General features: G+C 47.1%; 1 protein-coding gene across 4 annotated transcripts in view; it reads right to left on the reverse strand.

Moving 5' to 3' along the window:
• The window catches only part of LOC124013190 (type 2 phosphatidylinositol 4,5-bisphosphate 4-phosphatase-like), a 61,858-nt gene that overhangs the window by 20,482 nt on the left and 16,524 nt on the right, over window positions 1-24,852 (reverse strand). For all 4 annotated transcript variants that reach the window (XR_006834833.1, XR_006834832.1, XM_046327419.1 and 1 more), the window contains exon 2: window positions 8,133-8,281. Coding sequence is in view for 2 of the 4 variants with exons in the window: in XM_046327419.1 (XP_046183375.1) it covers window positions 8,133-8,281 (149 nt within the window). In the remaining 2 variants the exon portion in view is untranslated. The remainder of the gene's footprint in view (window positions 1-8,132; window positions 8,282-24,852) is intronic.

The following is a 24,852-nucleotide window of genomic DNA, read 5'->3' on the forward strand; positions in this document are numbered from 1 at the left end:
ACAGACAGGAGACTTGATCGAGAACTGCAGGTTGCCTCGGGAAGGCACTTGAACCTAGCAGACTCAGACACCTGCTCACCACGCAGCATCTGAGGGAAACACGACACGACAGGGCAAAACATAGACACAGCACGGTGAATTATAGATGAGGATCCGACAGGGCAGGTACGGAAAACAAGGAGAGAAATAGGGACTCTAATCAGGGAAAAGGATCGGGAACAGGTGTGGGAAGACTAAATGATGATTAGGGGAATAGGAACAGCTGGGAGCAGGAACGGAACGATAGAGAGAAGAGAGAGCGAGAGTGAGAGAGGGAGGGGGAGAGAGAGGGATAGAAAGAGGGAAAGAACCTAATAAGACCAGCAGAGGGAAACGAATAGAAGGGGAAGCACAGGGACAAGACATGATAATTAATGACAAAACATGACACTGTACCTCCTGAACTCTGACCTTGTCATGATATATTGTCTGTCCACAACCTGTCTCTTGCCTGCCCCTTGGATACTAATAAATATCAGAGACTTGAACCATCTGCCTCCCGTGTCTGCATCTGGATCTCGTCCTGTGCCCTTATAAATACACCCAGTCACTAAAAAGATACAGGTATCCTACCAAACTCAGTTGCCGGAGAAGAAGGAAACCGCTCAGCGATTTAACCATGAGGCCATTGGTGACTTTAAAACAGCAACAGAGTTGAATGGCTGTGATAAGAGAAAACTGAGGATGGATCAACAACATTGTAGTTATATAACTAACATATAATATATATAACAACTAACATATATATAACTCCACATAACTAACTGAGGATGGATCAACAACATTGTAGTTACTCCACATAACTAACCTAACTGACAGCATGAAAAGAAGGAAGCCTGACGGAAAAATATATATATTCCAAAACATACATCCTGTTTGCAACTAGGCCCTAAATGAATACCACAAACCGTTTGCCAAAGCAATTCACTTTTTATGTTTGGGGCAATACATTATTGAGTACCACTCTCCATATTTTCAAGCATAGTGGTGGCTGCATCATGTTATGGGTATGCTTGTAATCAAATTTAAATGTAAATGAAATGTTCAGGATGAAAAAATAAATGGAATGGAGCTAAGCACAGTCAAAATCTTAGAGGAAAACCTGCTTCAGTCTGCTTTCCACCAGATGATGGGAGATGAATTCACCTTTCAGCAGGACAAAAACCTACAACACAAGGCCACATCTACACGGGAGTTACTTATCAAGAAGACAGTGAATGTTCTTCAGTGGCCATGTTTACAGGTTGACTTAAATCTACTTGGAAATCTTTGACAAGGCCTGAAAATGGTTGTCTAGTAATGAACAACAACCAATTGGACAGAGCTTGAAGAATTTAGAAAATAATACACGGGCAAATGTTGCACAATCCAGGTGTGGAACGCTCTTAGAGAATTACCCAGAAAGACTCACAGCTCTTAGACTTACCCAGAAAGACTCACAGCTCTTAGAGAATTACCCAGAAAGACTCACAGCTCTTAGAGAATTACCCAGAAAGACTCACAGCTCTTAGAGAATTACCCAGAAAGACTCACAGCTCATTGAGGCTGACCCAGAAAGACTCACAGCTCTTAGAGACTGACCCAGAAAGACTCACAGCTCTTAGAGATTTACCCAGAAAGACTCACAGCTCTTAGAGAATTACCCAGAAAGACTCACAGCTCATTGAGACTGACCCAGAAAGACTCACAGCTCTTAGAGAATTACCCAGAAAGACTCACAGCTCTTAGAGATTTACCCAGAAACACTCACAGCTCTTAGAGACTGACCAAGAAAGACTCGCTGTCACGCCCTGACCTTAGAGGGCCTTTTTATTCTCTATTTGATTAGGTCAGGGTGTGACTAGGGTGGGCAATCTATGTTGTATTTTCTATGTTGGCCTGTTATGATTCCCAATCAGAGGCAGCTGTCTATAGTTGTCTCTGATTAGGGATCCTACTTAGGCAGCCTTTTTCCCCACCTTAGTTTGTGGGATGTTGATTTTGTATAGTTACTGTGTAGCCTGCAGAACGTTCCGGTCGTTTATACTTTTTTTTTTTTTTTGGTGTTCATCTATTAAAGAAAGATGTACGCTTACCACGCTGCACCTTGGTCTCCTCATTCCGACGACGAGCGAAACACTCACAGCTGTAATCACTGCCAAAGGTGATTCTACAGTACAAGGTATTGACTCAGGAGTGTGAATAGTTATGTACAGTAAGTGAGATATTTCTGCAATTCTTTTTCAAAAGTTTTGAAAAATGTCTACAGACATGTTTGTCATTATGGGGTATTGTGATGTCATTACGGGGAATTGTGATGTCATTATGGGGTATTGTGATGTCATTACGGGGAATTGTGATGTCATTATGGGGTATTGTGATGTCATTACGGGGAATTGTGATGTCATTATGGGGTATTGTGATGTCATTATGGGGAATTATGATGTCATTATGGGGTATTGTGATGTCATTATGGGGTATTGTGATGTCATTATGGGGAATTATGTGTAGATGGGTGAGAAATATTTAATATTTTATTTTATTCAGGCTGTTACAACAAAATGTTGAATAAGTCAAGGGGTATGAATACTTTCTTTAAGGCATTTCACATCCCATTTGTATACATTTGGGACACATCCAGTCCCATTCTGATTAGTCCAAATTCTGCCCAGTCATGGCTATGGATTTAAGTGTATCAATCCCAGCAGGTTTCGGTTGAGTCTAGACAGAGCAGAGCAGAGCAGTACAGCACTGCTACTAATAGCCTCTTATTGAGGTCAGCCCCAGGCCGATGGGATCGACTGACAGACAATCCTTCTCAGCTGAGACGTAGTATTGTAGGGTCTGTAGTACTGTAGGGTCTGTAGTACTGTAGTACTGTAGGGTCTGTAGAGTCTGTAGTACTGTAGGGTCTGTAGTACTGTAGTACTGTAGGGTCTGTAGTACTGTAGAGTCTGTAGTACTGTAGGGTCTGTAGTACTGTAGTATTGTAGGGTCTGTAGTACTGTAGGGTCTGTAGTACTGTAGTTCTGTAGGGTCTGTAGTACTGTAGGGTCTGTAGTACAGTAGTACTGTAGGGTCTGTAGTACTGTAGAGTCTGTAGTACTGTAGGGTCTGTAGTACTGTAGTACTGTAGGGTCTGTAGTACTGTAGAGTCTGTAGTACTGTAGGGTCTGTAGTACCGTAGGGTCTGTAGTTCTGTAGTACTGTAGTACTGTAGGGTCTGTAGTACTGTAGGGTCTGTAGTACTGTAGTACTGTAGGGTATGTAGTACTGTAGGGTCTGTAGGGTCTGTAGTACTGTAGGGTCTGTAGTTCAGTATGGTCTGTAGTACTGTAGGGTCTGTAGTACTGTAGGGTCTGTAGTACTGTAGTACTGTAGTGTCTGTAGTTCTGTAGTACTGTAGTGTCTGTAGTACTGTAGGGTCTGTAGTACTGTAGGGTCTGTAGTACTGTAGTACTGTAGGGTCTGTAGTACTGTAGGGTCTGTAGTACTGTAGGGTCTGTAGTACAGTAGGGTCTGTAGTACAGTAGGGTCTGTAGTTCAGTATGGTCTGTAGTACTGTAGGGTCTGTAGTACTGTAGGGTCTGTAGTACTGTAGTACTGTAGGGTCTGTAGTACTGTAGTGTCTGTAGTGCTGTAGTACTGTAGTGTCTGTAGTACTGTAGGGTCTGTAGTACTGTAGGGTCTGTAGTACTGTAGTACTGTAGGGTCTGTAGTACTGTAGTACAGTAGGGTCTGTAGTACTGTAGGGTCTGTAGTACTGTAGTACTGTAGGGTCTGTAGTACTGTAGGGTCTGTAGTACTGTAGTACTGTAGGGTCTGTAGTACTGTAGGGTCTGTAGTACTGTAGGGCCTGTAGTACTGTAGTTCTGTAGGGTCTGTAGTTCTGTAGGGCCTGTAGTTCTGTAGGGCCTGTAGTACTGTAGGGTCTGTAGTACTGTAGTTCTGTAGGGTCTGTAGTACTGTAGGGCCTGTAGTACTGTAGGGTCTGTAGTTCTGTAGGGTCTGTAGTACTGTAGGGTCTGTAGTACTGTAGGGTCTGTAGTACTGTAGGGTCTGTAGTACTGTAGGGTCTGTAGTACTGTAGGGTCTGTAGTTCTGTAGGGTCTGTAGTTCTGTAGGGTCTGTAGTACTGTAGGGTCTGTAGTACTGTAGAGTCTTTAGTTCTGTAGGGTCTGTAGTACTGTAGGGTCTGTAGTACTGTAGGGTCTGTAGTACTGTAGGGTCTGTAGGGTCTGTAGTTCTGTAGGGTCTGTAGTACTGTAGGGTCTGTAGTACTGTAGGGTCTGTAGTTCTGTAGGGTCTGTAGTTCTGTAGGGTCTGTAGTACTGTAGGGTCTGTAGGGTCTGTAGTACTCCCTCACGACGCCAGGACAGCGGAGTCAATCACCACCTTCCGGAGACACCTGAAACCCCACCTCTTTAAGGAATACCTAGGATAGGTTAAGTAATCCCTCTCACCCCACCCCCCCTAAGTTTTAGATGCACTATTGTTAAGTGACTGTCCCACTGGATGTCATAAGGTGAATGCACCAATTTGTAAGTCGCTCTGGATAAGAGCGTCTGCTAAATGACTTAAATGTAAATGTAATGTAAATGGGTCTGTAGTACTGTAGGGTCTGTAGTACTGTAGGGTCTGTAGTACTGTAGTACTGTAGGTCTGTAGTACTGTAGGGTCTGTAGTACTGTAGGGTCTGTAGTACTGTAGTACTGTAGGGTCTGTAGTACTGTAGGGTCTGTAGTACTGTAGTACTGTAGGGTCTGTAGTTCTGTAGGGTCTGTAGTTCTGTAGGGTCTGTAGTACTGTAGTACTGTAGGGTCTGTAGTACTGTAGGGTCTGTAGTACTGTAGGGTCTGTAGTACTGTAGTACTGTAGGGTCTGTAGTACTGTAGGGTCTGTAGTACTGTAGTACTGTAGGGTCTGTAGTACTGTAGGGTCTGTAGTACTGTAGGGTCTGTAGTACTGTAGTACTGTAGGGTCTGTAGTACTGTAGTACTGTAGGGCCTGTAGTACTGTAGTACTGTAGGGTCTGTAGTACTGTAGTACTGTAGGGCCTGTAGTACTGTAGTACTGTAGGGCCTGTAGTACTGTAGGGTCTGTAGTACTGTAGGGTCTGTAGTACAGTAGTACTGTAGGGTCTGTAGTACTGTAGGGTCTGTAGTACTGTAGGGTCTGTAGTACTGTAGGGCCTGTAGTACTGTAGGGTCTGTAGTACTGTAGTACTGTAGTACTGTAGTACTGTAGGGTCTGTAGTACAGTAGTACTGTAGGGTCTGTAGTACTGTAGGGTCTGTAGTACTGTAGGGTCTGTAGTACTGTAGGGTCTGTAGTACTGTAGTACTGTAGGGCCTGTAGTACTGTAGTACTGTAGGGTCTGTAGTACTGTAGGGTCTGTAGTACTGTAGGGTCTGTAGTACTGTAGTACTGTAGGGTCTGTAGTACTGTAGGGTCTGTAGTACAGTAGTACTGTAGGGTCTGTAGTACTGTAGGGTCTGTAGTACTGTAGGGTCTGTAGTACTGTAGTTCTGTAGGGTCTGTAGTACTGTAGGGTCTGTAGTACTGTAGGGTCTGTAGTACTGTAGGGTCTGTAGTTCTGTAGGGTCTGTAGTACTGTAGGGTCTGTAGTACTGTAGTTCTGTAGTACTGTAGTACTGTAGGGTCTGTAGTACAGTAGTACTGTAGGGTCTGTAGTTCTGTAGGGTCTGTAGTACTGTAGGGTCTGTAGTACTGTACTGAAGTGGAAACATCTAGGAGGAACAATGGCAAAGTGAAGTTGTAGGCCACAGAAGCTCACAGAACAGGACCACCGAGTACTGAAGCGGGTAAAAATTATCTGTCCTCAGTTGCAACACTCACTACCGAGTTCCAAACTGCCTCTGGGAGCAACATCAGCACAAGAACTGTTCGTCGGGAGCTTCATCAAATTGGTTCTGTGGCCGAGCAGCCGCACACAAGCCTCAGATCACCATGCGCAATGCCAAGTGTCGGCTGGAGTGGTGTAATACTCTTCGTCATTGGAAACACGTTCTCTGGAATTATGAATCACGCATCACCATCTGGCAGTCCGACGGACGAAAATGGGTTTGGAGGATGCCTGGAGAACACTACGTGCCCCAATGCATAGTGCCAGCTGTAACATTTGGTGGAGGAGGAATCATGTTCTGGGGCTGTTTTTCATGATTCGGGCCCAGTAGTTCCAGTGAAGGGAAATCTTAACGCTACAACATACAATGACATTCCAGATGATTCTGTGCTTCCAACTTTGTGGCAACAGTTTGGGGAAAGCCCTTTACTGTTTCAGCATGACAATGACCCCGTGCAACAAAGCGAGGTCCATACAGAAATGGTTTGTCGAGATCGGTGTGGAAGAACTTGACTGGTATACACAGAGTCCTGACCTCAACCCCATCGAACACCTTTGGGATGAATTGGAACGCCGACTGCGAGCCAGGCCTAATCGCCCAACATCACTGCCCAACCTCATGAATGCTCTTGTGGCTGAATGGAAGCAAGTCCCCCTGCAGCAATGTTCCAACATCTAGTGGAAAGCCTTCCCAGAAGAGTGGAGGCTGTTATAGCAGCAATGTTCCAACATCTAGTGGAAAGCCTTCCCAAATCAAATCAAATCAAATTTTATTTGTCACATACACATGGTTAGCAGATGTTAATGCGAGTGTAGCGAAATGCTTGTGCTTCTAGTTCCGACAATGCAGTGATAACCAACAAGTAATCTAACTAACAATTCCAAAACTACTGTCTTATACACAGTGTAAGGGGATAAGGAACATGTACATAAGGATATATGAATGAGTGATGGTACAGAGCAGCATACAGTAGATGGTATCGAGTACAGTATATACATATGAGATGAGTGTGTAGACAAAGTAAACAAAGTGACATAGTTAAAGTGGCTAGTGATACATGTGTTACATAAGGATGCAGTCGATGATGTAGAGTGTAGTGTGTTCTGTAGCTCAGTTGGTAGAGCATGGCGCTTGTAACGCCAGGGTAGTGGGTTCGATCCCCGGGACCACCCATACGTAGAATGTATGCACACATGACTGTAAGTCGCTTTGGATAAAAGCGTCTGCTAAGTGGCATATATTATTATATTATTATTATATGCATATGAGATGAATAATGTAGGGTAAGTAACATTATATAAGGTAGCATTGTTTAAAGTGGCTAGTGATATATTTACATCATTTCCCATCAATTCCCATTATTAAAATGGCTGGAGTTGGGTCAGTGTCAATGACAGTGTGTTGGCAGCAGCCACTCAATGTTAGTGGTGGCTGTTTAACAGTCTGATGGCCTTGAGATAGAAGCTGTTTTTCAGTCTCTCTGTCCCAGCTTTGATGCACCTGTACTGACCTCGCCTTCTGGATGATAGCGGGGTGATAGCCACTTTAACTATGCCACTTTGTTTACTTTGTCTACATACTCATCTCATATGTATATACTGTACTCGATACCATCTACTGTATGCTGCTCTGTACCATCACTCATTCATATATCCTTATGTACATGTTCCTTATCCCCTTACACTGTGTATAAGACAGTAGTTTTGGAATTGTTAGTTAGATTACTTGTTGGTTATCACTGCATTGTCGGAACTAGAAGCACAAGCATTTCGCTACACTCGCATTAACATCTGCTAACCATGTGTATGTGACAAATACAATTTGATTTGATTTGATTTGACACAGAGAGACACACGCACACAGAGACACACACACACAGAGACACACGCACACAGAGAGAGACACACACAGACACACACACACACACACAGAGACACACACACACAGAGACACACACACACAGAGACCCACACACACAGAGACACACACACACACACACACACACACACACACACACACACAGAGACACACACACACAGAGACCCACACACACAGAGACACACACACACACAGAGACACACACACACACAGAGACACACACACACAGAGACACACACACACACAGAGAGACACACACACAGAGAGACACACACACAGAGAGACACACACGCACACAGAGACACACACACACACAGAGACACAGACACACACACACAGAGACACACACACAGGTGCAGGTGAGTCTTACCGTGGCCTCGTTGCACACAGTGCACTTCACCACGTGCTGCTGCAGCTTGCCATCCAGGTTAATGAGAGACTGACACACCCGGCAGTTGATGACGGGTACCCCCCCAGGGTCGGGACTGGCGATGGCTGTGTAGGGGGGAGGGAGTTCAGCTGGAGGGGAGAGACACAGCAGCTGGTTCATGATGTATGTTCAGCCCTACAGGCACATTAGATACACTCACAGTGCAAATATTAGACAGGTCACATATGATCCATTACTCTATAATACAAAGAGACAAAGAGTTAGACTCTGGGCACACTAGACTTTGGGCCACACCAGACTCTGGGTCACACCAGACTCTGGGCCACACTAGACTCTGGGCCACACTAGACTCTGGGCCACACTAGACTCTGGGTCACAACAGACTCTGGGCCACACTAGACTCTGGGTCACACCAGACTCTGGGCCACACCAGACTCTGGGCCACACCAGACTCTGGGCCACACCAGACCCTGGGCCACACTAGACCCCACTAGACCCTGGGCCACACTAGACCCTGGGCCACACTAGACCCCACTAGACCCTGGGCCACGCTAGACCCTGGGCCACACTAGACCCCACTAGACTCTGAGCCACACTAGACCCCACTAGACCCTGGGCCACACGAGACCCCACTAGACCCTGGGCCACACTAGACCCTGGGCCACACTAGACCCTGGGCCACACTGAACCCTAGACCCCACTAGACCCTGAGCCACACGAAACCGCACTAGACCCTGGGCCACACTGGACCCTAGACCCCACTAGACCCCACTAGACTCTGAGCCACACGAGACCCCACTAGACCCTGGGCCACACTAGACCCTGGGCCACACTAGACCCTAGACCCCACTAGACTCTCTCTCTCTCTCTCTGTTTCTGTCTCTGTATCTCTCTGTATCTCTCTCTCTCTGTCTCGGTATCTCTCTGTCTCTGTATCTCACCTCTTTAAGGAATACCTAGGATAGGATAAGTAATCCTTCTCACCCCCCCCCCCCCCTTTAAGATTTAGATGCACTATTGTAAAGTGACTGTTCCACTGGATGTCATAAGGTGAATGCACCAATTTGTAAGTCACTCTGGATAAGAGCGTCTGCTAAATGACTTAAATTTAAATGTATCTCTCTGTCTCTGTATCTCTCTGTCTCTCTCTCTCTGTATCTCTCTGTATCTCTCTGTCTCTCTCTGTCTCTCTCTGTATCTCTCTCTGTCTCTCTCTCTCTCTCTGTATCTCTCTGTATCTCTCTGTCTCTCTCTGTATCTCTCTCTGTATCTCTCTCTCTCTGTCTCTCTGTATCTCTCTCTCTCTGTCTCTGTATTTCTCTGTCTCTGTGGTGGTGTGCGCCACAAGCGCGCACCACCGCTAACTAGCTAGCCATTTCACATCGGCTACACTAGCTCATGGTTAGCAACTTTAGACTGGCTAGATGGCTACATTAGCCGGTCAATTAGTCTAGTTATTTAAACGCGTGAGAAATTAATTGGAATTCACATGTTTGTTTTTGAGGTAGAACTACGATCATGTTATTGATGCCGAACGGCAAACCTTATTTTCAGCTTCTCTATTCTATAATGATCTAATAGAGGTGCAGAAGCACCCCATGTTATGTTAATCCCACGGCCAACCATCCCTCTAGACAGAAGCACCCCATGTTATGTTAATCCCACGGCCAACCATCCCTCTAGACAGAAGCACCCCATGTTATGTTAATCCCACGGCCAACCATCCCTCTAGTTACCCCTTATTCCACACTAAGCCTTTTATGCCCCGTGGTCCCTCAACTTCAGTCACTGTGGAACTCTCCATCTTGTCTTTATAAACCCACCCCACCTTCCCCTATGCTGCTTCCTTCGCTTGTTCTTCTCCTGATGTGATAACATCTTGACTCAGTAACACGTTAAAAATCAATCAAATGTATTTATAAAGCCCTGATCAGCTTACATCAGCTGATGTCACAAAGTGCTGTACAGAAACCCAACCTAAAACCCCAAACAGCAAGCAATGCAGGTGTAGAAGCACGGTGGCTAGGAAAACCTACCTAGAAAGGTGAGAACCGAGGAAGAAACCTAGAGGAACCAGGCTCTGAGGGGTGGCTAGGAAAAACTCCCTAGAAAGGCCAAAACCTAGGAAGAAACCTAGAGGAACCAGGCTGAGGGGTGGCTAGGAGAAACTCTCTAGAAAGGCCAAAACCTAGGAAGAAACCTAGAGTAACCAGGCTCTGAGTGGTGGCTCGGAAAAACTCCCTAGAAAGGCCAAAACCTAGGAAGAAACCTAGAGGAACCAGGCTTTGAGGGTTGGCTAGGAAAAACACCCTAGAAAGACAGAACCGAGGAAGAAACCTGGAGAGGAACCAGGCTCTGAGGGGTGGCTAGGAAAAACACCCTAGAAAGACAGAACCGAGGAAGAAACCTGGAGAGGAACCATGCTCTGAGGGGTGGCAAGGAACAACTCCCTAGAAAGACAGAACCGAGGAAGAAACCTAGAGGAACCAGGCTCTGAGGGGTGGCTAGGAAAAACACCCTAGAAAGGCCAAAACCTAGGAAGAAACCTAGAGGAACCAGGCTCTGAGGGGTGGCTCGGAAAAACACCCTAGAAAGACAGAACCTAGGAAGAAACCTAGAGGAACCAGGCTCTGAGGGGTGGCTAGGAAAAACTCCCTAGAAAGACAGAACCTAGGAAGAAACCTAGAGAGGAACCAGGCTCTGAGGGTGGCTAGGAAAAACACCCTAGAAAGACAGAACCTAGGAAGAAACCTAGAGGAACCAGGCTCTGAGGGGTGGCTAGGAAAAACTCCCTAGAAAGACAGAACCTAGGAAGAAACCTAGAGGAACCAGGCTCTGAGGGGTGGCTAGGAAAAACTCCCTAGAAAGACAGAACCTAGGAAGAAACCTGGAGGAACCAGGCTCTGAGGGGTGGCTAGGAAAAACTCCCTAGAAAGACAGAACCTAGGAAGAAACCTGGAGGAACCAGGCTCTGAGGGGTGGCTAGGAAAAACTCTCTAGAAAGACAGAACCTAGGAAGAAACCTGGAGAGGAACCAGGCTCTGAGGGGTGGCTAGGAAAAACTCCCTAGAAAGACAGAACCTAGGAAGAAACCTGGAGAGGAACCAGGCTCTGAGGGGTGGCTAGGAAAAACTCCCTAGAAAGACAGAACCTAGGAAGAAACCTGGAGAGGAACCAGGCTCTGAGGGGTGGCTAGGAAAAACTCCCTAGAAAGACAGAACCGAGGAAGAAACCTGGAGAGGAACCAGGCTCTGAGGGGTGGCTAGGAAAAACTCCCTAGAAAGACAGAACCGAGGAAGAAACCTAGAGGAACCAGGTTCTGAGGGGTGGCTAGGAAAAACTCCCTAGAAAGACAGAACCTAGGAAGAAACCTAGAGGAACCAGGCTCTGAGGGGTGGCTAGGAAAAACTCCCTAGAAAGACAGAACCTAGGAAGAAACCTGGAGGAACCAGGCTCTGAGGGGTGGCTAGGAAAAACTCCCTAGAAAGACAGAACCTAGGAAGAAACCTGGAGGAACCAGGCTCTGAGGAGTGGCTAGGAAAAACTCTCTAGAAAGACAGAACCTAGGAAGAAACCTGGAGAGGAACCAGGCTCTGAGGGGTGGCTAGGAAAAACTCCCTAGAAAGACAGAACCTAGGAAGAAACATGGAGAGGAACCAGGCTCTGAGGGGTGGCTAGGAAAAACTCCCTAGAAAGACAGAACCTAGGAAGAAACCTGGAGAGGAACCAGGCTCTGAGGGGTGGCTAGGAAAAACTCCCTAGAAAGACAGAACCGAGGAAGAAACCTGAAGAGGAACCAGGCTCTGAGGGGTGGCTAGGAAAAACTCTCTAGAAAGACAGAACCTAGGAAGACCCCTGGAGAGGAACCAGGCTCTGAGGGGTGGCTAGGAAAAACTCCCTAGAAAGACAGAACCTAGGAAGAAACCTAGAGGAACCAGGCTCTGAGGGGTGGCTAGGAAAAACTCCCTAGAAAGACAGAACCTAGGAAGAAACCTAGAGGAACCAGGCTCTGAGGGGTGGCTAGGAAAAACTCTCTAGAAAGACAGAACCTAGGAAGAAACCTGGAGAGGAACCAGGCTCTGAGGGGTGGCTAGGAAAAACTCCCTAGAAAGACAGAACCGAGGAAGAAACCTGGAGAGGAACCATGCTCTGAGGGGTGGCAAGGAACAACTCCCTAGAAAGACAGAACCGAGGAAGAAACCTAGAGGAACCAGGCTCTGAGGGGTGGCTAGGAAAAACACCCTAGAAAGGCCAAAACCTAGGAAGAAACCTAGAGGAACCAGGCTCTGAGGGGTGGCTAGGAAAAACTCCCTAGAAAGACAGAACCGAGGAAGAAACCTAGAGGAACCAGGTTCTGAGGGGTGGCTAGGAAAAACTCCCTAGAAAGACAGAACCTAGGAAGAAACCTAGAGGAACCAGGCTCTGAGGGGTGGCTAGGAAAAACTCCCTAGAAAGACAGAACCTAGGAAGAAACCTGGAGGAACCAGGCTCTGAGGGGTGGCTAGGAAAAACTCCCTAGAAAGACAGAACCTAGGAAGAAACCTGGAGGAACCAGGCTCTGAGGAGTGGCTAGGAAAAACTCTCTAGAAAGACAGAACCTAGGAAGAAACCTGGAGAGGAACCAGGCTCTGAGGGGTGGCTAGGAAAAACTCCCTAGAAAGACAGAACCTAGGAAGAAACATGGAGAGGAACCAGGCTCTGAGGGGTGGCTAGGAAAAACTCCCTAGAAAGACAGAACCTAGGAAGAAACCTGGAGAGGAACCAGGCTCTGAGGGGTGGCTAGGAAAAACTCCCTAGAAAGACAGAACCGAGGAAGAAACCTGAAGAGGAACCAGGCTCTGAGGGGTGGCTAGGAAAAACTCTCTAGAAAGACAGAACCTAGGAAGACCCCTGGAGAGGAACCAGGCTCTGAGGGGTGGCTAGGAAAACTCCCTAGAAAGACAGAACCTAGGAAGAAACCTAGAGGAACCAGGCTCTGAGGGGTGGCTAGGAAAAACTCCCTAGAAAGACAGAACCTAGGAAGAAACCTAGAGGAACCAGGCTCTGAGGGGTGGCTAGGAAAAACTCTCTAGAAAGACAGAACCTAGGAAGAAACCTGGAGAGGAACCAGGCTCTGAGGGGTGGCTAGGAAAAACTCCCTAGAAAGACAGAACCGAGGAAGAAACCTGGAGAGGAACCATGCTCTGAGGGGTGGCAAGGAACAACTCCCTAGAAAGACAGAACCGAGGAAGAAACCTAGAGGAACCAGGCTCTGAGGGGTGGCTAGGAAAAACACCCTAGAAAGGCCAAAACCTAGGAAGAAACCTAGAGGAACCAGGCTCTGAGGGGTGGCTCGGAAAAACACCCTAGAAAGACAGAACCTAGGAAGAAACCTAGAGGAACCAGGCTCTGAGGGGTGGCTAGGAAAAACTCCCTAGAAAGACAGAACCTAGGAAGAAACCTAGAGAGGAACCAGGCTCTGAGGGTGGCTAGGAAAAACACCCTAGAAAGACAGAACCTAGGAAGAAACCTAGAGGAACCAGGCTCTGAGGGGTGGCTAGGAAAAACTCCCTAGAAAGACAGAACCTAGGAAGAAACCTAGAGGAACCAGGCTCTGAGGGGTGGCTAGGAAAAACTCCCTAGAAAGACAGAACCTAGGAAGAAACCTGGAGGAACCAGGCTCTGAGGGGTGGCTAGGAAAAACTCCCTAGAAAGACAGAACCTAGGAAGAAACCTGGAGGAACCAGGCTCTGAGGGGTGGCTAGGAAAAACTCTCTAGAAAGACAGAACCTAGGAAGAAACCTGGAGAGGAACCAGGCTCTGAGGGGTGGCTAGGAAAAACTCCCTAGAAAGACAGAACCTAGGAAGAAACCTGGAGAGGAACCAGGCTCTGAGGGGTGGCTAGGAAAAACTCCCTAGAAAGACAGAACCTAGGAAGAAACCTGGAGAGGAACCAGGCTCTGAGGGGTGGCTAGGAAAAACTCCCTAGAAAGACAGAACCGAGGAAGAAACCTGGAGAGGAACCAGGCTCTGAGGGGTGGCTAGGAAAAACTCCCTAGAAAGACAGAACCGAGGAAGAAACCTAGAGGAACCAGGTTCTGAGGGGTGGCTAGGAAAAACTCCCTAGAAAGACAGAACCTAGGAAGAAACCTAGAGGAACCAGGCTCTGAGGGGTGGCTAGGAAAAACTCCCTAGAAAGACAGAACCTAGGAAGAAACCTGGAGGAACCAGGCTCTGAGGGGTGGCTAGGAAAAACTCCCTAGAAAGACAGAACCTAGGAAGAAACCTGGAGGAACCAGGCTCTGAGGAGTGGCTAGGAAAAACTCTCTAGAAAGACAGAACCTAGGAAGAAACCTGGAGAGGAACCAGGCTCTGAGGGGTGGCTAGGAAAAACTCCCTAGAAAGACAGAACCTAGGAAGAAACATGGAGAGGAACCAGGCTCTGAGGGGTGGCTAGGAAAAACTCCCTAGAAAGACAGAACCTAGGAAGAAACCTGGAGAGGAACCAGGCTCTGAGGGGTGGCTAGGAAAAACTCCCTAGAAAGACAGAACCGAGGAAGAAACCTGAAGAGGAACCAGGCTCTGAGGGGTGGCTAGGAAAAACTCTCTAGAAAGACAGAACCTAGGAAGACCCCTGGAGAGGAACCAGGCTCTGAGGGGTGGCTAGGAAAAACTCCCTAGAAAGACAGAACCTAGGAAGAAACCTAGAGGAACCAGGCTCTGAGGGGTGGCTAGGAAAAACTCCCTAGAAAGACAGAACCTAGGAAGAAACCTAGAGGAACCAGGCTCTGAGGGGTGGCTAGGAAAAACTCCCTAGAAAGACAGAACCGAGGAAGAAACCTAGAGGAACCAGGCTCTGAGGGGTGGCTAGGAAAAACTCCCTAGAAAGACAGAACCTAGGAAGAAACCTAGAGGAACCAGGCTCTGAGGGGTGGCTAGGAGAAACTCCCTAGAAAGACAGAACCTAGGAAGAAACCTAGAGGAACCAGGCTCTGAGGGGTGGCTAGGAGAAACTCCCTAGAAAGACAGAACCTAGGAAGAAACCTAGAGGAACCAGGCTCTTAGGGGTGGCTAGGAGAAACTCCCTAGAAAGACAGAACCTAGGAAGAAACCTAGAGAGGAACCAGGCTCTGAGGGGTGGCTCGGAAAAACACCCTAGAAAGACAGAACCTAGGAAGAAACCTAGAGAGGAACCAGGCTCTGAGGGGTGGCTCGGAAAAACTCCCTAGAAAGACAGAACCTAGGAAGAAACCTGGAGAGGAACCAGGCTCTGAGGGGTGGCTAGGAAAAACTCCCTAGAAAGACAGAACCTAGGAAGAAACCTGGAGAGGAACCAGGCTCTGAGGGGTGGCTAGGAAAAACTCCCTAGAAAGACAGAACCGAGGAAGAAACCTGGAGAGGAACCAGGCTCTGAGGGGTGGCTAGGAAAAACTCCCTAGAAAGACAGAACCGAGGAAGAAACCTAGAGGAACCAGGCTCTGAGGGGTGGCTAGGAAAAACTCCCTAGAAAGACAGAACCTAGGAAGAAACCTGGAGAGGAACCAGGCTCTGAGGGGTGGCTAGGAAAAACTCCCTAGAAAGACAGAACCGAGGAAGAAACCTGGAGAGGAACCAGGCTCTGAGGGGTGGCTAGGAAAAACTCCCTAGAAAGACAGAACCGAGGAAGAAACCTAGAGGAACCAGGTTCTGAGGGGTGGCTAGGAAAAACTCCCTAGAAAGACAGAACCTAGGAAGAAACCTAGAGGAACCAGGCTCTGAGGGGTGGCTAGGAAAAACTCCCTAGAAAGACAGAACCTAGGAAGAAACCTGGAGGAACCAGGCTCTGAGGGGTGGCTAGGAAAAACTCCCTAGAAAGACAGAACCTAGGAAGAAACCTGGAGGAACCAGGCTCTGAGGGGTGGCTAGGAAAAACTCTCTAGAAAGACAGAACCTAGGAAGAAACCTGGAGAGGAACCAGGCTCTGAGGGGTGGCTAGGAAAAACTCCCTAGAAAGACAGAATCGAGGAAGAAACCTGAAACCAGAGGAACCAGGCTCTGAGGGAACCAGGCTGGCTAGGAAAAACTCCCTAGAAAGACAGAATCGAGGAAGAAACCTGAAGAGGAACCAGGCTCTGAGGGGTGGCTAGGAAAAACTCCCTAGAAAGACAGAACCTAGGAAGAAACCTGGAGAGGAACCAGGCTCTGAGGGGTGGCTAGGAAAAACTCCCTAGAAAGACAGAACCTAGGAAGAAACCTAGAGGAACCAGGCTCTGAGGGGTGGCTAGGAGAAACTCCCTAGAAAGACAGAACCTAGGAAGAAACCTAGAGAGGAACCAGGCTCTGAGGGGTGGCTAGGAAAAACTCCCTAGAAAGACAGAACCGAGGAAGAAACCTAGAGGAACCAGGCTCTGAGGGGTGGCTAGGAAAAACTCCCTAGAAAGACAGAACCTAGGAAGAAACCTAGAGGAACCAGGCTCTGAGGGGTGGCTAGGAGAAACTCCCTAGAAAGACAGAACCTAGGAAGAAACCTAGAGGAACCAGGCTCTGAGGGGTGGCTAGGAAAAACTCCCTAGAAAGACAGAACCTAGGAAGAAACCTAGAGGAACCAGGCTCTGAGGGGTGGCTAGGAGAAACTCCCTAGAAAGACAGAACCTAGGAAGAAACCTAGAGAGGAACCAGGCTCTGAGGGGTGGCTCGGAAAAACACCCTAGAAAGACAGAACCTAGGAAGAAACCTAGAGAGGAACCAGGCTCTGAGGGGTGGCTCGGAAAAACTCCCTAGAAAGACAGAACCTAGGAAGAAACCTGGAGAGGAACCAGGCTCTGAGGGGTGGCTAGGAAAAACTCCCTAGAAAGACAGAACCTAGGAAGAAACCTGGAGAGGAACCAGGCTCTGAGGGGTGGCTAGGAAAAACTCCCCAGAAAGACAGAACCGAGGAAGAAACCTGGAGAGGAACCAGGCTCTGAGGGGTGGCTAGGAAAAACTCCCTAAAAAGACAGAACCGAGGAAGAAACCTAGAGGAACCAGGCTCTGAGGGGTGGCTAGGAAAAACTCCCTAGAAAGACAGAACCTAGGAAGAAACCTAGAGGAACCAGGCTCTGAGGGGTGGCTAGGAAAAACTCCCTAGAAAGACAGAACCTAGGAAGAAACCTGGAGGAACCAGGCTCTGAGGGGTGGCTAGGAAAAACTCCCTAGAAAGACAGAACCTAGGAAGAAACCTGGAGGAACCAGGCTCTGAGGGGTGGCTAGGAAAAACTCTCTAGAAAGACAGAACCTAGGAAGAAACCTGGAGAGGAACCAGGCTCTGAGGGGTGGCTAGGAAAAACTCCCTAGAAAGACAGAACCTAGGAAGAAACCTGGAGAGGAACCAGGCTCTGAGGGGTGGCTAGGAAAAACTCCCTAGAAAGACAGAACCTAGGAAGAAACCTGGAGAGGAACCAGGCTCTGAGGGGTGGCTAGGAAAAACTCCCTAGAAAGACAGAACCGAGGAAGAAACCTGGAGAGGAACCAGGCTCTGAGGGGTGGCTAGGAAAAACTCTCTAGAAAGACAGAACCTAGGAAGAAACCTGGAGAGGAACCAGGCTCTGAGGGGTGGCTAGGAAAAACTCCCTAGAAAGACAGAACCTAGGAAGAAACCTAGAGGAACCAGGCTCTGAGGGGTGGCTAGGAAAAACTCCCTAGAAAGACAGAACCTTGGAAGAAACCTAGAGGAACCAGGCTCTGAGGGGTGGCTAGGAAAAACTCCCTAGAAAGACAGAACCTAGGAAGAAACCTAGAGGAACCAGGCTCTGAGGGGTGGCTAGGAGAAACTCCCTAGAAAGAGAGAACCTAGGAAGAAACCTAGAGGAACCAGGCTCTGAGGGGTGGCTAGGAGAAACTCCCTAGAAAGACAGAACCTAGGAAGAAACCTAGAGGAACCAGGCTCTGAGGGGTGGCTAGGAGAAACTCCCTAGAAAGACAGAACCTAGGAAGAAACCTAGAGAGGAACCAGGCTCTGAGGGGTGGCTCGGAAAAACACCCTAGAAATACAGAACCTAGGAAGAAACCTAGAGAGGAACCAGGCTCTGAGGGGTGGCTCGGAAAAACTCCCTAGAAAGACAGAACCTAGGAAGAAACCTGGAGAGGAACCAGGCTCTGAGGGGTGGCTAGGAAGAAACCTGGAGAGGAACCAGGCTCTGAGGGGTGGCTAGGAAGAAACCTGGAGAGGAACCAGGCTCTGAGGGGTGGCTAGGAAGAAACCTGGAGAGGAACCAGGCTCTGAGGGGTGGCTAGGAAGAAACCTAGAGGAACCAGGCTCTGAGTGGTGGCTAGGAAGAAACCTGGAGAGGAACCAGGCTCTGAGGGGTGGCTAGGAAGAAACCTGGAGAGGAACAGTGTATATCAACCTGTGTAATGCTGTCCTCCTCCTCATTCTGAGGTTCAGACTCCATGCAGTGGTAAATGTGCTGCTCACAATTGACAGCAGCAACATGTGTTGATATAGGATATTTATATAGTGTGTTGATATAGTGTTGATATAGGGTGTTGGCATAGTGTGTTGATATAGTGTTGATATAGGTTGTTGTCATTGTGTGTTGATATAGTGTGTTGTTATAGTGTTGATATAGGGTGTTGACATAGTGTTGATATAGGGTGTAGATATAGGGTTGATATAGGGTGTTGATATAGAGTATTTGATATAGGGTGTTGATATAGGGTGTTGGTATAGAGTATTTGATATAGGGTGTTGGTATAGGGTGTTGGTATAGAGTATTTGATATAGTGTGTTGGTATAGAGTTGATATAGGGTGTTGATATAGTTTTTATATAGGGTGTTGATATAGAGTATTTGATATAGGGTGTTGATATAGGGTGTTTATATAGCGTGTTGATATAGGGTGTTGATATAGTTTTTATATAGGGTGTTGATATAGGGTGTTGATAGTTTTTATATAGGGTGTTTATATAGAGTATTTGATATAGGGTGTTGGTATAGAGTATTTGATATAGGGTGTTGATATAGGGTGTTGATATAGAGTATTTGATATAGAGTATTTGACATAGGGTGTTGGTATAGGGTACTTGATATAGAGTATTTGATATAGGGTGTTGGTATAGGGTATTTGATATAGAGTATTTGATATAGGGTGTTGATATAGTGTGTTGGTATAGGGTGTTGATATAGTTTTTATATAGGGTGTTGATATAGGGTGTTGATATAGTTTTTATATAGAGTATTTGATATAGGGTGTTGATATAGAGTATTTGATATAGGGTGTTGATATAGAGTATTTGATATAGGGTGTTGATATAGAGTATTTGATATAGGGTGTTGATATAGAGTATTTGATATAGAGTATTTGATATAGGGTGTTGGTATAGGGTATTTGATATAGAGTATTTGATATAGGGTGTTGGTATAGGGTATTTGATATAGGGTGTTGATATAGGGTGTTGATATAGAGTATTTGATATAGGGTGTTGATATAGTGTGTTGGTATAGGGTGTTGATATAGTTTTTATATAGGGTGTTGATATAGTTTTTATATAGAGTATTTGATATAGGGTGTTGATAGAGTATTTGATATAGGGTGTTGATATAGAGTATTTGATATAGGGTGTTGGTATAGAGTATTTGATATAGGGTGTTGATATAGGGTGTTGATATAGAGTATTTGATATAGAGTATTTGATATAGGGTGTTGGTATAGGGTGTTAGTATAGCTGTGTTGAGACATGAATACATTTTACATGCTGTGTTATTTGTGCTGGTCTAATTCCTCAAATGGAAAAGCAAAATAATCTGTGCTCTCTCTGATAGTAATAATAGGTAATGTCCCAGGATAGTAATCACAGATCATCTGGTAATCTCCAATGTCCCAGGATAGTAATCACAGATCATCTGGTAATCTCCAATGTCCCAGGTTTGTGGCAATGATGAATAAATCATTTTATCTTTACTTCAAGGTCAAATGTCTATATGTTATGTATAAATGGCATACTGTGTGTATGCATTGTTTAGGTTTTTGACGCGATTGATGGGTGACTAGGTACATTATTGACAAATAAATATGCTTATTCATTCATGATTATGGATACAATGAGTTAATCTGGCATTGAACCTGCAACAGAACATGTCAAGTTAGTTCTGAATCGCTTTAATGCAGCAGTGCATTCTGACACAGAAATTAAAATACATTTCACCTTGTTCAGAGTGCTTAGCATATGTGGGAACTCCTTCAAGACTGTTGGAATAGCATTCCAGGTGAAGCTGGTTGAGAGAATGCCAAGAGTGTGCAAAAATGTCATCGAAGCAAAGGGTGGCCTTTGAAGAAACTAAAATATTTTTTTATTTGTTTAATACTTTTTGGGTTACTACATGATTCCATGTGTGTTATTTCATAGTTTTGATGTCTTCACTATTATTATACAATGTAGCCATTTTTTCAAATAAAGAAAAACTCTTCAATGAGTATGTGTAGCCAAACTTCTGACTGGTACTCTAGTTCTCACCATATGGAAACTCATAGCTAGCTACATAGTTCTCCCACATATCAACTCATAGATTACATTTTACATTACATTTTAGTCATTTAGCAGACGCTCTTATCCAGAGCGACTTACAAATTGGTGCATTCACCTTATGACATCCAGTAGAAGTCACTTTACAATAGTGCATCTAAATCTTAAAGGGGGAGGGGGGGGAATACGTATCCTATCCTAGGTATTCCTTAAAGAGGTGGGGTTTCAGGTGTCTCCGGAAGGTGGTGATTGACTCCGCTGTCCTGGCGTCGTGAGGGAGTTTGTTCCACCATTGGGGGGCCAGAGCAGCGAACAGTTTTGACTGGGCTGAGCGGGAGCTGTACTTCCTCAGTGGTAGGGAGGCGAGCAGGCCAGAGGTGGATGAACGCAGTGCCCTTGTTTGGGTGTAGGGCCTGATCAGAGCCTGGAGGTACTGAGGTGCCGTTCCCCTCACAGCTCCGTAGGCAAGCACCATGGTCTTGTAGCGGATGCGAGCTTCAACTGGAAGCCAGTGGAGAGAACGGAGCTAGTTACATAGTTACGGAGGAACTAGTTACATAGTTCTCACCATATGGCAACTCATAGCTAGTTACATAGTTCTCCCACATGGCAACTCATAGCTAGTTACATAGTTCTCACCATATGGCAACTCATAGCTAGCTACATAGTTCTCCCACATGGCAACTCATAGCTAGCTACATAGTTCTCCCACATGGCAACTCATAGCTAGTTACATAGTTCTCACCATGTGGCAACTCATAGCTAGTTACATAGTTCTCCCCATGTGGCAACTCATAGCTAGTTACATAGTTCTCCCACATATCAACTCATAGCTAGTTACATAGTTCTCCCACATGGCAACTCATAGCTAGTTACATAGTTCTCCCACATATCAACTCATAGCTAGTTACATAGTTCTCCCACATATCAACTCATAGCTAGTTACATAGTTCTCCCACATATCAACTCATAGCTAGTTACATAGTTCTCCCACATGGCAACTCATAGCTAGTTACATAGTTCTCCCACATATCAACTCATAGCTAGCTACATAGTTCTCCCACATATCAACTCATAGCTAGTTACATAGTTCTCACCATATGGCAACTCATAGCTAGCTACATAGTTCTCACCATATGGCAACTCGTAGCTAGTTACATAGTTCTCACCACATATCAACTCATAACTAGCTACATAGCTCTTCCATGTGGCAACTCAACTCTTGCTGAAACATTTTTGCTAAACCTGGGAACCCTGGTTGAGACGAGTCCTTGCCGTCATGCCATGCTGTTTACTCTGTCCACGTGGTAACACAACATGGTGTTGGTGACAACGATGCCGAATCCACTTTGCTTAATATAAATCCACAAGCGTCTACACTATGGTTGTGTCGTACTGTCCACAAACAGCAAGTTGGACTTTTCTGCGCTATCTAAGCAAGGGAGAACACGTAATGTAACATCTAATTAGGGTTCTCTGAAAACACTGACTAACACTTCGGTTCCTACCCTGTCACAATCATTCCTCCCTGGCTTTTTCCATGTGTTGTCATGTCAAACAACAATGTATTCAAAGTGCAGCCCACTATATTCCAACAATAGAATTAGAATATACATTACATTTTCATGATTACAACAGTTCAGCAATTCATTTACTCCATATTATGCAGCCCTAGGTGGCACAGTTTGGAAATGATGACAAACAAGTGAAATGCTTTAATGGAGGGCAGCTAGCCAGGTAGTAGTCTCAGTATAATGGAGGGCAGCTAGCCAGCTGGTATTCTCAGTATAATGGAGGGCAGCTAGCCAGCTGGTAGTCTCAGTCTCATGGAGGGCAGCTAGCCAGCTGGTAGTCTCAGTCTCATGGAGGGCAGCTAGCCAGCTAGTAGTCTCAGTATAATGGAGGGCAGCTAGCCAGCTGGTAGTCTCAGTCTCATGGAGGGCAGCTAGTTGGCTGAATAGCTTTAATGGAGGGCAGCTAGCCAGCTGGTAGTCTCAGTCTCATGGAGGGCAGCTAGCCAGCTGGTAGTCTCAGTCTCATGGAGGGCAGCTAGCCAGCTGGTAGTCTCAGTCTCATGGAGGGCAGCTAGTTGGCTGAATAGCTTTAATGGAGGGCAGCTAGCCAGCTGGTAGTCTCAGTCTCATGGAGGGCAGCTAGTTGGCTGAATAGCTTTAATTGAGGGCAGCTAGCCAGCTGGTAGTCTCAGTCTCATGGAGGGCAGCTAGCCAGCTGGTAGTCTCAGTCTCATGGAGGGCAGCTAGTTGGCTGAATAGCTTTAATGGAGGGCAGCTAGCCAGCTGGTAGTCTCAGTCTCATGGAGGGCAGCTAGCCAGCTAGTAGTCTCAGTCTCATAGAGGGCTGCTAGCCACCTGGGACACTCATGGTGGGCAGCTAGCCACCTGGTAGTCTCAGTCTCATGGAGGGCAGCTAGCCAGCTAGTAGTCTCAGTCTCATGGAGGGCAGCTAGCCAGCTGGTAGTCTCAGTCTCATGGAGGGCAGCTAGTTGGCTGAATAGCTTTAATGGAGGGCAGCTAGCCAGCTGGTAGTCTCAGTCTCATGGAGGGCAGCTAGCCAGCTGGTAGTCTCAGTCTCATGGAGGGCAGCTAGTTGGCTGAATAGCTTTAATGGAGGGCAGCTAGCCAGCTGGTAGTCTCAGTCTCATGGAGGGCAGCTAGCCAGCTGGTAGTCTCAGTCTCATGGAGGGCAGCTAGTTGGCTGAATAGCTTTAATTGAGGGCAGCTAGCCAGCTGGTAGTCTCAGTCTCATGGAGGGCAGCTAGTTGGCTGAATAGCTTTAATGGAGGGCAGCTAGCCAGCTGGTAGTCTCAGTCTCATGGAGGGCAGCTAGCCAGCTAGTAGTCTCAGTCTCATGGAGGGCTGCTAGCCACCTGGGACACTCATGGTGGGCAGCTAGCCACCTGGTAGTCTCAGTCTCATGGAGGGCAGCTAGCCAGCTAGTAGTCTCAGTCTCATGGAGGGCAGCTAGCCAGCTGGTAGTCTCAGTCTCATGGGGGGCAGCTAGCCAGCTAGTAGTCTCAGTCTCATGGAGGGCTGCTAGCCACCTGGGACACTCATGGTGGGCAGCTAGCCACCTGGTAGTCTCAGTCTCATGGAGGGCAGCTAGCCAGCTAGTAGTCTCAGTCTCATGGAGGGCAGCTAGCCAGCTGGTAGTCTCAGTCTCATGGAGGGCAGATAGCCAGCTAGTAGTTTCAGTCTCATGGAGGGTAAATAGCCGGTTGGTACTCTCAGTCACAAGGAGGACAGCTAGCCAGCTGGTATTCTCAGTCTAATGGAGGGCAGCTGGCCACCTGGTATTCTCAGTCTAATGGAGGGCAGCTAGCCAGCTGGTAGTCTCAGTCTAATGGAGGGCAGCTAGCCAGCTGGTAGTCTCAGTCCAATGGAGGGCAGCTAGCCAGCTGGTATTCTCAGTCTAATGGAGGGCAGCTAGCCAGCTGGTAGTCTCAGCCTAATGGAGGGCAGCTGGCCGGCTGGTAGTCTCAGTCCAATGGTGGACAGCTTGCCAGCTGGCAGTCTCAGTCCAATGGAGGGCAGCTAGCCAGCTGGTAGTCTCAGTCTAATGGAGGGCAGCTAGCCAGTGTGTTATTATATTATTATTATTATTAGTCTCAGTCTAATGGAGGGCGGCTGGCCAGCTGGTAGTCTCAGTCTACTGGAGGGCAGCTAGCCAGCTGGTAGTCTCAGTCTAATGGAGGGCAGCTAGCCAGTGTGTAGTCTCAGTATCATGGAGGGCAGCTAGCCAGTGTGTAGTCTCAGCCTAATGGAGGGTAGCTAGCCAGCTGGTAGTCTCAGTCTACTGGAGGGCAGCTAGCCAGCTGGTAGTCTCAGTCTAATGGAGGGCAGCTAGCCAGCTGGTAGTCTCAGTCTAATGGAGGGCAGCTAGCCAGCTGGTAGTCTCAGTCTAATGGAGGGCAGCTAGCCAGCTGGTAGTCTCAGTCTACTGGAGGGCAGCTAGCCAGCTGGTAGTCTCAGTCTACTGGAGGGCAGCTAGCCACCTGGTAGTCTCAGTCTAATGGAGGGCAGATAGCCAGGTAGTAGTCTCAGTCTCATGGAGGGCAGATAGCCAGCTACATTTACATTTAAGTCATTTAGCAGATGCTCTTATCCAGAGCGACTTACAAATTGGTGCATTCACCTTATGATATCCAGTGGAACAGTCACTTTACAATAGTGCATCTAAATCTTAAAGCTAGTAGTCTCAGTCTCATGGAGGGCAGATAGCC

Source organism: Oncorhynchus gorbuscha, linkage group LG24, assembly GCF_021184085.1.
Source record: "Oncorhynchus gorbuscha isolate QuinsamMale2020 ecotype Even-year linkage group LG24, OgorEven_v1.0, whole genome shotgun sequence".
Classification (NCBI taxonomy): Eukaryota; Metazoa; Chordata; class Actinopteri; order Salmoniformes; family Salmonidae; genus Oncorhynchus; species Oncorhynchus gorbuscha.